This window comes from Palaemon carinicauda, chromosome 29 (genome assembly GCF_036898095.1).
Source record: "Palaemon carinicauda isolate YSFRI2023 chromosome 29, ASM3689809v2, whole genome shotgun sequence".
Taxonomy (NCBI): Eukaryota; Metazoa; Arthropoda; class Malacostraca; order Decapoda; family Palaemonidae; genus Palaemon; species Palaemon carinicauda.
Genome location: NC_090753.1, coordinates 55774546 through 55788284, shown reverse-complemented (window position 1 = coordinate 55788284; position 13739 = coordinate 55774546). Strand labels below are relative to the sequence as shown.

The 13739-nt window shown below is 36.7% G+C and overlaps 1 protein-coding gene across 1 annotated transcript in view; it reads left to right on the top strand.

Moving 5' to 3' along the window:
- LOC137622592 (hemicentin-2-like) overlaps nt 1-11815 on the top strand; it is a 167615-nt gene extending 155800 nt beyond the window's left edge. The window contains exon 10 of the mRNA XM_068353198.1: nt 11610-11815. Coding sequence (XP_068209299.1) covers nt 11610-11815 — 206 coding nt within the window. The remainder of the gene's footprint in view (nt 1-11609) is intronic.
- The last annotated feature ends 1924 nt before the right edge of the window (nt 11816-13739 follow it).

Below are 13739 nucleotides of genomic sequence, written 5' to 3'. Positions count from 1 at the left end.
GATATACATACACATTCACACAGACTCACAGGTTCAACTCTTCCCACCCCCTCCCCCTTTCCTTACAACCCGGTTGTTCGGGACTTTGTGGGACAGTGTGGTTTCCGAGTGTACCTTCAGGGTAGACCCTCCCACAAGGGTACGTCTATTCCCTCTCTCCTAAGCGTGACAAGAAAGAAATATAAATTGATTTAAAAGCTCAAGCTAGAGACTACTGGAGTTAAAGGAAATGTTGATGATGATAAATGTATTTATATATACTGTGTATATATATATATACACATATAATTATATATATATATATATATATATATATATATATATATATATATATATATATGTGTGTGTGTGTGTGTGTGCGTGTGTGTGTGTGTAATCAGACCCTTGCTCTTTATCATATAGGGAGATAATCAGACAGTGAAAGACCATAGTGCAAAGGCTATAGCACTACCTAAGACTAGAGATCAATGGTTTGATTTTGAAGTTTCCTTCTCGTAAGAGTCTCTTCTACCCTTACCAAGAGGAAAATAGCCACTGAACAATTACAGTGCAGTAGTTAACCTCTTGAGTGAAGACGAATTGTTTGTTAATCTCAGTGTTGTCGGGTGTGTGAAGACAGAAGGGAATGTGGAAAGAATAACTTAATCAACTCACATACATATAAACCTTTACTTTGCCAAACCAAGAAGAAGGATGTCTTAATAACTGGAAGGCAAAAGAATCTAAATGTTTTGTTGAGCAACAATTGAAATTTGCAGAACATTTCTCAATCTTTTACATTGAACGAAAAAATCTAATACCAATTTTGTAGATAAAGTGGATTTTGTCCACTGAATTCACCTTATGACTTGTAATAAAATTATCGATTAATTGGGATCATTATAAAATCAATGTTTCTGGTAATGAAAGTCTATTAACACTATACAAGTCTACAATAACAGATATGTTTCTCAATATTAATAGAAATTATAAAGAGTGGGGCCCAATGATTATGTGTTCGTTATTGGTGATTATTATTTTCAATTTACAGGGACTAACGTTCTTGATGCCATAACCCCCCTCCCCCCCATACACAAGACCCCATTAAATAAAACCCATTTGAAGTGTAGATGAATAGAGATAGGCTGTATCATATAGGCCTAGTCAGGAAAATCCTGGAATACAGGGTCAAGAAATAGCAACAGAGTCAAATATCAACAATTCCGTTCGTTCGTTCGTTTTCGATTCCCCTACCTTACGTAAGACAACGGGCTCTTGCGTTGGAAGCCCGTAAAAAAAAAAAAAAAAAAATGAAATTGTAGAATGTTTGTAAATGCACAATGAATAAAATTCATAAGAAACACTGATAAACAACTTAATCATTGTACCCTATTCTATCTATTCATATATCGATAATAGTTTTAACTAGCTAACCTAGGAAGGAAAGTTTAGTACTCACCAATCAGCCTACGAAAGTCCAGCTGTGGTTTCAATACATCTACCGAGTCTATTCTTCTTCCTCTTATAAATTGGAGAATTCGCTGCCTCTCTAATCAGTTCCTCAATTGCTCTTGTTCCATGGGAGATAGCATGATAGAAATCCCAGTCATATAATTAATTAACTTTTGTACAGTTTTCTCTGGTCACTGAAGGGGACAACTGGTTTTATCAACTGTTAAATGAGCGATCTGAAGACGAAAGTTTTGTTTTAAATTAAGCATTTTTGACTGATAAATATTCATATTTCCTTTACTTTCCTCGTTTTTCTATAATGTATTTCTTACCTCTTGGTTTGGCTATGATTCCTTTATGCTATATCTTGCTTTTTCGTGTTTTTTCCTCTTTCCCTGACTTTTAACTCCTCACATTGGCTCACTTCGGCACTCAAGTCCGTTGAGAATAGCTCCCTGTAACGGTTACATTTTGACGTTTCTCTTTGGTTCTTGTATTTATAGTTAACCCCTAATCATCACATCTTGCTATATTGGTTAAGGAATTAGTTAATCTAATCGCTGTCACCAACCTCAATGTCAATACGGTATTAAAGAGATATTATCACAGATCATCACTTCCTGCATCGTATCCTACACTCCTAACATGGCTAAACATTATCGAACATTTAAGCGTTACCTTGGAAGGGATAGCGTTGTTCCTCTGGATTTAGGGCTTCTGTGTAGACTTAAAGACTTGTTGCACAAACAAATTAACACGAAACAACTAGATACACTATACAAAACTACAAAAAAAGAAAAAAAACTTTCTTTGAAGAGCACGCGACGTAAAGTTTGTTTACACTGTCCAATGATACTGGAAGGCTGTGACGTCATCATCCCTGCGGCGTCTGATTGGCTGAGCGCCTCCCTGCCCGGAGTGAGCTGGTGAATCAAACTAGATCACGGTATTGGGTTATAAATATTATTCTCGGATATGATAATATGAATTCTGGCGAATATATATTAAATTAAAACCACCGCTTTATACCAATTTTTTTATATTTTTTTCAATTATTTAAAAAATAGGATTATTCATGAGACGTCAGAATCTCTGCGGCCTCTGATTGGCTGAGCGCCTCGCCACCCGGACTGATCTGGGGAATAAAACTATATCGCGGTCTTGGGTTATAAATATTATTCGCCGATATTATTTTATGGATTATATTGTATATATATATATATATATATATATATATATATATATATATATATATATATATATATATATATATATATATATACATATATATATATCCACTCTAAAACGATTTATACAAGAATATCTTAAAATTATTTCTTAAAAACAATGCTTTCGCTGGTAGAACTAAGTCTTCTAAATGTTTTAGAATGCACTAGTCCTGGGTTAGATTTTGCCCTCCGTCTCTATCTTGAGCTTTTAAATCAATACTTCTCCATTCTTTATCTCCTATTTCATGCTTCATAGTCCTTAGTTATATAGACCTAGGTCTTCCAACTCTTCTAATGCCTTGTGGAGCCCAGTTGAAAGTCTGGTGAACTAATCTCTCTTGGAGAGTGCGAAGAGCATGCCCAAACTATCTCCATCTACCCCTCACCATGATCTCATCCGCATATGGCACCGGAGTAATCTCTCTTATAGTTTCCTTTCTAATCCTGTCCTGCCATTTAACTCCCAATATCCTTCTGGGGGTTTTGTTCTCAAATCTACTAAATCTATTGGATATTGTTTCATTGTCATACCACGACTCATGTCCATACAGTTAACACCGATCTCACTAAACTGATATATAGCCTGATTTTTATATGTAATTTCAGGCTATTTGATTTCTAAATTTTACTTAACGTAGCCATTCTCTGTATTAGAGATCATAGTTCCTAAAGATTTAAATGATTCCACCTCATTAATCCTTTCTCCTTATAATGATATTTCATCTTCCATTGCATATTCCGTTCTCATCATCTCTGTCTTTCTTCTATTTATCTTGAGTCCAACCTCAGTGATATTTCATGCATTCTGGTAAGGAAGCATTGCAAGTCGTTTGGTGTCATCAGCATACTCTAGGCCAGCTAATTTCCAGTTACCAATCCAGTCCAATCCTTCTTCGCCATCCCCAACTGTTCAATGCCTGACAAAATCCATGAGGAATAAAAGCATTTCATGATAAATGACACACCCGGGTTGCCACTCGATTTCCAACTGATTCATAAATCATTTCTTTCATCATAAAATAATGTTCTATAACGATGAAGTTAATAACATGGAGTAAATACTTGATAGTTATAAAGAATAATTCTCTCTCTCTCTCTCTCTCTCTCTCTCTCTCTCTCTCTCTCTCTCTCTCTCTCTCTCTCTCTCGTATTTGATCCCCAAACAAGACGTTGAATGCTATGATATGGCCACTTCATTTGATATAAGATAGAATGAGAACGGGAAAGTAAGAGAGAAATATTATGTATGCATCTATATATATATATATATATATATATATATATATATATATATATATATATATATATATATATATATATATATATAGACACACACACACACACACACACATATATATATATATATATATATATATATATATACATACATATATATATATATATACCAATATTAACTTATTGATCAGAAACATGGAGCCTTATTAAAGCCTTAGAACATAAGCTAGTTACAACGGAAGGAATAATGATGGGAATAACACTACGAGACAGAAAAAAGGCAACATGGATACGAGAGCAAAGTAAAGTAGAGGATATTCTAACAACAAGTAAGAAAAGTAATGGATATCGGCAGGACATATACTGTAATGAGAATGGCAGGTAATAAATGGGTATTAGGAAAAACAGAATGGGTCCCTAGAAATTGCAAAAGAAGCAGAGTAAGACAGAGAAGACGATAAATTGTGGAACTGAAAAAGTTGGCGGGTGTGGAAAGGCATAAAAAGACCATAAACAGACGCAAGTGGAATGATATGTTTGAGGTCTTTGTTCTGCAGTGGACTAATAAAAAGATAATGCCCGGTATTAAAATGCGGACGCTAAAGACTTCAAAAATGAGTTGCGTCATTATTTTGCGACCCTTCAACAGCGACCTTATTTTGCTACCCTTTTTGCGACTCTTTTTGCAACCATATTTTGCGACCCTTTCTTGCGACTCTACTGGCGACCCTATTTTGCGATCCTGTAACAGGACCCTTTAACAGCGACCCTATTTTGCGACCTTTTTTTTTTTGGAACCCTTTTATTTGACACCAGCAAACGAAGACACAAAAATTTGGAGGTCAAATCGATTGGCAGATAATTATATGACCAGGCAGAGGTCATCAGAGGGAGATAACGAGTGGAGAGGTTGAAAGCAACTGTGCAAAATGCATTGTAGGTTTTCCATGAAGTGGGAAAATAGGTCGCTTTATTGCACGGCTCTATCTATACACTTCTTTTTCAATTATTACTAGCTAAGCTACAACCCTAATTGGAAAAGCAAAATGCTATAAGGCTAAGGTCTCCAACAGGGAAAAATAGCCCACTAAGGAAAGGAAATAAGGAAATAAATAAACGATATTAGAAATAATGATCAATTAAAACAAAATATTTAAAAAAAAAAAACAGTAACAACATCCTAACAGATATTTCATATATAAACAATAAAGACATTGGTTAATAATAATAATAATAATAATAATAATAGTAATAGTAATAATAATAATAAAGATAATAATAATAAGTTTCAGTCACTGTCTCTCAAGAGTCCACTTTATTATTCTGTTTTCGTATTATTGCTGTTCTTAAAATATTTTATTTTGTTTGTACATTACTTCTTTTGTAGTTTACTCATTTCCTTCTTTCCTTTCCTCACTGGGTAATTTGCCCTGTTGGAGCCCTTGGGCTTATTGCATCTTGCTTTTCCAACTAGGGTTGTACCTTAGGTTTAAAGGTTTAAAAACCACTCATGAATTGCAGAGGCAAGACACAGTGATATTGACATAGCAAGCAGGACAATGCCCGAGAGACTGACCATATACACATATGATCAGCGCCCAAACCCCCTCCTCACCCAAGGTAGGCCCAGGGAGGGAGAGGTAATGGCTGTTAGGGACTCGGTAGGTAAAACTATAATAATAATAATAACTAGAGGAGCATTCAGTAGAGCGCAGACTTCCGCAGCTTATTTCTCGACCTTGACCTTGACCTTTGACCATTACATGTATTAATTGGCGTGTATTTTCATACACTCAACACCTTATGGCTGTCTACGTGAACTGGACATTTTCTCTTGACCATGACCTTGACCTGCCAAAATTCAATAATTTCCAGCTTTTTACATAACAGTTAATCCCTGCAAGTATCATTACTCTACGATCAAAATTGTGGCCAGGAAGCTGTTCACAAACAAACACACAAACATATTTCAACACACAAACAAGGGGTAAAACATAACCTCCTTCCAACTTCGTTGGCGGAGATAATGAGTGCTGACCTCTTTCAGAAAGATGAACCATTTTCAAGTTTACAATTTGGTTTCCGGACAGCCACATTTAATATTGAGTCTTGCGTGTACCTGGAAGGTAGACCATCTCTAAATTCTTCATTTCGTGAATCAATGGTCAACTTTAATGAAGAATAGTGTGCGGTCTCTGATTCAACTTAATATCACGTTATAGGTTAAGCTCTTTCAATTCGATATCCGGAAATATTAGTGTGATCCATCACTACATAAACTTCTGATTCTCAAAGATTACTGTCACTTTTTTATATTTTTTTTTTCTAATCACAATTCCTTCTTGTTCTTCTGCTTTTGAAATGACAAGAAATATATTCTCTACATCATGAAATGTGACTTTTATGAAATATTCCAATGTCAACTGTTTGTTTACGTTTGATGTCTCAATCTCTAAACAAAAGTACACAAGAAGATTCCATGTAAATTCTAAGCCTTAGGTTTTAATCCCAATTGAACCATGATTATATACATACATACATACATACATACATACATACATACATACATACATACGTGTGTAATATCCACAAGAAACCGGAACGTAAAAGAACAGAGTACCTAAAGAAGTGTAGGTAATCCACGAAAGAGCTTGGCACCTGGTCTTTTTACTTTCATATTTCCTGTGACTAATAAATAACATACATACATACATACATACATACATACATACATAGACATATATGCATATACATATATCGTATGATCTGTTAACAATAAAACTATTGGTTAACAATGTTTGGAAATTCATTCTGTCCCCAATTTGTAATAGCAAGTCATTGAAATATCGAATGCTTTGGCACCAAAGAACGCAGAAAATCAACAAAGCTGGAATGTAATGGTATGTAATCATAAAAATTACTGACGTAAGCATTTCATTTATCAGTAACATTATGACTAGCTTGATCGGTAGTGATCAACACTGCCCTTAGGAAATACTGAAATTTTATAGTTTTGAAAATTTGAATAATTTACAAAAATTTCTCAAAGGCCAGGAAAAATGTTCAATAGCTTTCTTTTTGGAAGTGGTGGGCTAGGAGTTTCATTTTATTGAGGGTCTTGTTGATCTTTAGCTTTTATCAGACTTTGGTTTAACAATGCAAAGTGTCCTATCAAATGTTTTCCAATGACATGTTTTTTTTATAAATCATGTGTTCTAATAGACAGGTCTTCTACCGAACGTTGTCTTCTAACAGACACTATTTTACAATGGCCACTTTTCTAATAGAAAATATCCTTGCAAGGATAGATCTTTGCAAGGAAAGGACTGTGCAATGAAAGGTCTTTGCAAGGACAGTACTTTGCAAGGACAGGTCTTTGAAATGGCAGATCTTTGCAAGGACAGATCTTTTCAATGACAGGTCTTTGCAAGAACAGGTCTTTTTCAATGACAGGTATTTGCAAGGACAGTACTTTGCAAGGACAGGTCTTTGATATGACAGGTCTTTGCAAGGACAGGTCTTCGCAATGACAGGTATTTGCAAGGACAGTACTTTGCAAGGACAGGTCTTTGCAAGGACAGGTCTTTGCAATGACAGGTCTTTGCAATGACAGGTCTTTGCAAGAACAGGTCTTTGCAAGGACAGTACTTTGCAAGGACAGGTCTTTGAAATGACAGGTCTCTACAAGGACAGATCTTTTTAATGAAAGGTCTTTGCAATGACAGGTCTTTGAAAGGACAGGTCTTTGCAAGAACAGGTCTCTGCAATGACATGTCTTTGCAAGGACAGATCTTTGCAATGAAAGGTCTTTGCAAGGACAGGTCTTCAGAGTTAGATGTCAAGTAAAGACAGTGTTTTCTGATAGATACACTGTATCCTCTAACGTATTGAAAAGTTGATGCATATGTGATAGTCTAAGTTTTTTTCCTGCTTTAATATCAAAAGGTGTTCGATCTAAAAGGCAGTTTTAGGGATAATGCCTTCAATCTCTCAATGGGTATGGCAAAAACTGAGCTAAAATGTCATTTCTCTTCAGGAAGTGTGGTACTAATTAGGTAAAATGACATCTATTTCTCAAGAAGAATGGCGTATCTAATGAGCTAAAAAGGCCTCTATTTCCTAAAGAATATGGCAGTCATTAGTGTAAAATATAACTTATCTCTTAGGGAATGTAGCATTAATTGAGCTAAAATGTTAAAATGACATCTGTCTCTAAAGGAATGTCGAATTAATCGAGTTAAAATGACATCTCTCTAAAGGATTGAATCAGTAATTGAGCTTAAATGGATCTGTTCTCAGAATAGAAAATGGAGCTAAAATGGATCTGTCAACATAATAAAAAAAAGGAGCTAAAATGGATCTGTCCTCAGAATAGAAAATGGAGCTAAAAGGGATCTGTCCTCAGAATAGAAAATTGAGCTAAAATGGATCTGTCCTCAGAATAGAAAATTGAGCTAAAATGGATCTGTCCTCAGAATAGAAAATGGAGCTAAAATGGATCTGTACTCAGAATAGAAAATTGAGCTAAGATGGAACTGTCATCAGAATAGAAAATTGAGCTAAGATGGAACTGTCATCAGAATAGAAAATTGAGCTAAAATGGATCTGTCCTCAAAAAAGAAAATTGAGCTAAAATGGATCTGTCCTCAGAAAAGAAAATTGAGCTAAAATGGATCTGTCCTCAGAATAGATAATCGAGTGAAAATAAATCCGTCCTCAGAATAAAAAATGGAGCTAAAATGAATCTGTCCGTAGGATAGAAAAACGAGATAAAATGGATCTGTCTTCAGATTAGAAAATTGAGCTATAATGGATCTGTCCTCAGAATAGAAAATCAAGCTAAAATGGATCTATCCTCAGAATAGAAAATTGAGCTAAAATGGACCTGTTCTCAAAATAGAAAATGGAGTTAAAATGGATCTGGCCTCTAAATAGTAAACTGAGATGAAATATCACCTGTCCTTAATTAGAATAGATAGACATATCATCATAACTATACTAGGAGGCACAAGAACTCACTCGGCCCCTTTCGAAAACTTCTATCCCTGGGGAGACATTTGATCTGGTAGAGATTAATTTCTGCCAATAGTGTCAGCCAGTTGGGATATTTCCGTAAGGTCAGGAGTTTCATGTAATATAAAAAAAGACTTTAATTTCAAACATACTTCGAGAAGTGGAAACTTTAATCTCTGGGGATGATGGTATAACTCACAGAATTTAATTTCTCTAATCGGAGACAGTCAGGGATTTTGCAAGACTACGGAGAACTGATTATTATTATTATTATTATTATTATTATTATTATTATTATTATTATTGTTGTTGTTGTATATAAAACTATTATTATTATCATTAAATAAAATTATTATTATTATTATTATTATTATTATTATTATTATTATTATTACAAATAAAATTACTATTGCCATCATAATCATCACCATCATCATCATCATTATTATTATTATTATTATTATTATTATTATTATTATTATTATTATAATTGTCATTATTATTATAGATGGGCCTAGACATCAGCACACATAAAAGCTTAAAAAACTACATACAGAATCACACACACATATAATCATGCACACAAGTCCAATACATACATCTAAATGTCACATACGGACATTCACACATAAACTCTCACATTACACAAACAGGGATAATGAGTGATTTTTACATATATACATACTGTCCACACATACAGATGACTTTTTTTTTTCCTTTTTTTTTTACGTAATTTGTACATTAATTAAGGCATTGACATTCCCAACATAAAAATCCTTAAAAAAAAAAAAAAATACAGATAACATTTGAAAAGGGTTTTGGAATGTGTAATGCTGTTATCAATAATAACCAGACTACCAATATTAGACACAAAATCCTTTAATAGACCGTGTAAAAAAAACAGTCCTTCTTCTATATTTATAACAGAGCATTTATGGGATTTGCTCATGCTCTGTACACAACACTGAACAAGCACATGCTCCGTACCCAAATCTGAACAAACACATGCCCCGTACCCAACCCTGAACAAGCACAAACTCCGTGTCCAACTTCAAACAAGCTCATGTTCCATATAATCCCTGAACAAACATATGTTCTGTACCCAATCCTGAACAAATACTTATTCCATACCCAAACCTGAACGAACACATGGTCCATACCCATCCTCAAACAAGCATATGCTCGATGCGAACCCGAACAAGCACATGGTCTATATCAATCGTCGAACAAGCATATGCTCCACACCCAACCCTGAAAAAGCACATGCTCCGTAACTAACCCTCAACAAGCATATGCTCAATACCCAACCCTGAACAAGCACTTGCTCCGTGACCAACCTTGAACATGCATATGCTCCATACCCAAATCATGAACCAACACATGGTCCATACCCATCCTCGAACAAGCATATGCTCCACACCCAACCCTGAACAAGCACTTGCTCCGTAACCAACCCTGGACAAGCATATGCTCCATACCCAAATCTGAACAAACACATGGTCCATACGCATCCTCGAACAAGCATATATTCCGTACTCAGCCCTGAACCAGCACATGCTCCGCAACCAACAGTGAACAAGCCTACGCTCCATACGCAAAACCTGAACAAACACATGGTCCATACCCAACCTCGAACAAGCATATGCTCCACACCCAACCATGAAAAAGCACACGCTCCGAAATCAACCATGAATAAGCGTACGCTCCATACCCAAAACCTGAACAAACAAGATCCATACCTATCCTCGAACAAGCATATGCTCCGCATCCAACCCTGAACAAGCATATGCTCCAAAACCAACCCTGAACAAGCATATGTTTCATACCCAAAACATGAACAAACACATGGTACATACTCATCCTCGAACAAGCATATGCTCCGCACGCAACCCTGAACAAGCACAAGCTCCATAACCAACCCTGAACAAGTATATGCTCCATATCCAAAATCTGAACAAACACAAGGTTCATACTCATCCTCGCACAAGCATATGCTCCGCACGCAACCCTGAACAAGCACATGCTCCATAACCAACGCTGAACAAGCATATGCTCCATATCTAAAACCTGAACAAACACAAGGTCCATACTCATCCTCGCACAAGCATATGCTCCGCACCCAACCCTGAACAAGCACATGCTCCGTAATCAACCCTGAACCAGCATATGCTCCATATCCAAAACCTGAACAAACATAAGGTCCATAACCATCTTTGAACAAGCATATGCTCCGTACCCAACCCTGAACAAGCACATGCTTTGTACCCAACGTCGAACAAGCTCATGCTCCATACTTAACCCTTTACACACACATGCTATCTACCTAACCCTGAACAAGCACATGTTCTGTACCCAACGTCGAGCAAGCATATGCTCCGTACCGAACTCTGAACAAGCACATGCTATCTACCCAATCTTGAACAAGCACATGCTCTTTACACAACCTCAAACTAGCTCATACTAAATACCAACCCTGAAGAACCACATGGTCTGTAGTCAACCTCGAATAAGCTCGTGGTCCATACCATCCCTGAATAAACATTATGCTCCGTCCCAACAATGAAACACCTCACGTTCCGTACTCAATCCTGAAGTAATATTACAAAACCAGCCACATTTCACTTAGTATGAAATGTGAATAGATATCAGTGAAACTCCTAACTCGTTATGCCAGATAACCTGAAAGGTCCTTTGAGGCAGGTAAACCACCGCCCAGTGTGGTCTGGCTGCAGAGGGGAATCGCCGTGGACCCCAACAGCACCGTGGGACAGAGCGGCAGCTTCAACTGGCTGGAGATCCCAGCATCCAGAGAGGACCTGGATTCGCCCTTCACCTGTCAGGCCACCAACAATAATCTCACGCCGCCAGTCTTCGCCCTTTATATCAGGAATGTTACATGTGAGTAAGACAAGGTTTAATAGTTTATTTGTTGTGGAGTGATAGCATGTGGGTCAGGTATCTCTCTCTCTCTCTCTCTCTCTCTCTCTCTCTCTCTCTCTCTCTCTCTCTCTCTGTGTGTGTGTGGCGGTTTGTTTATATATCTATATATGTTTGTTTGTTCGTCTACTTAGTCTCTCTCTCTCTCTCTGAAGGTTTGTCTAATTATCTCTCTTTCTCTCTCTCTCTAGAGGTTTGTCTACTTATCTCTCTCTCTCTCTCTCTCTCTCTCTGTAGGTTTGTTTTTGCTGCTCTCTCTCTCTCTCTCTCTCTCTCTCTCTCTCTCTCTCTCTCTCTCTCTGGTAGTTTATTTTTTCTGCTAAGTCTCTCTCTCTCTGGTGGTTTATTTTTCTACTCTCTCTCTCTCTCTCTCTCTCTCTCTCTCTCTCTCTCTCTCTCTCTCTCTCTCAGTACCTTACAATATTAAACAGAGCCATTTTCTAACTGAACTCATGTATGTATGTGTGAATCCCCACGTGAAACAAGTTTCTTTACCTTTCATTTCAAGTCATTCTCCAAAACGAAGTTTCATCTTCGCTGAAACAAGTTTCTTTAAATTGCATTTTAACGGAACATTTAAGCAGAAGACTTTTATATATATTATGAATTGTCATTTCCCTGGTGGTCGTATTTGCAATATTAAAAAGGATTTTAAAAAGGATCTTTAAAGGGATCCTAAGAAAGAAATTCGAAAAGTTTTAACTTTTACTCTATTTTATATCCTGAATAAGTGAGGATTCAATTCAAGAAGGAAAGATCTTCGGTGGTGGAGGAGGGTTGCTTTGCTGAACTTGAGAGAGAGAGAGAGAGAGAGAGAGAGAGAGAGAGAGAGAGAGATAAGGCAGACAAACAAACATACATATAGAGTGTGGGGATACGTAGACAAACCACCAGAGAGAGAAAGCGAGAGAGAGAAAGAAGGATAAGTAGACAAACTGCCAGAGAGAGAGAGAGAGAGAGAGAGAGAGATACTAAGTAGGCAAACAAACATACAGAGAGAGAGAGAGAGAGGAGAGAGAGAGAGAGAGAGGGAGAGAGAAAGAGAGAGAGAAGGGGGATACGTAGAAAAACCACCAGATAGAGAAAGCGAGAGAGAGAAGGATAAGTAGACAAACTGCCAGAGAGAGAGAGAGAGAGAGAGAGAGAGAGAGAGAGAGAGAGAATGAGAGACTCATAGCCTTTCAAACAACGTACCTAAAAACATAGGCAAAACACATTTCTGTTTTCCCTTAAAGACACGGGTAAAACCAAACCTTTCTTTTGTTTTTCTAAAGAAAAAATAGATTTCTATTTGATGCAAATAAAATCCCTGAATCGCTGGACAACCTTTCCTTATAAACATATTAAATAAAGGAAGAAATCTAGCAGAGAGCAGAAAATAATTACTAAAAAGGAACTTCAACAGAAAAAAACTAGCCAACAATTACCAACAGTACTCTTAACAAGGACCTCCAAATGAAGAGAGAGAGAGAGAGAGAGAGAGAGAGAGAGAGAGAGAGAGAGAGAGAGAGAGAGAGAGAACTAACTAACTTCAGAAGCAACTATTCTCAACAGCCATTCCAAGCTATAACCACAGAGAGCTTTGTTCGAAGCAAAGTAACTGTGACCGAACAACAATGCTGCACAGAAAAGTAATATGGGACAAACTAGCTCTGGTCAGCTCTCGGACAGCATTGTACACAGACAAACACAGACACACAGACATACACATTCTCGCCATTAAAAAATATGAATGTTTCGTAGGGTAGAACACCCAGGGGCAAATTCTAGTCTCCATTAGACCTTAGGCTTTACTGATATAAATAATTTCATCAGTTGATGGAGAGGGAAAATTTAGCCCAAGATCTAATAGAAAAATATGGAGGCCATATGCTCGTTAAATAGGTATTTTTC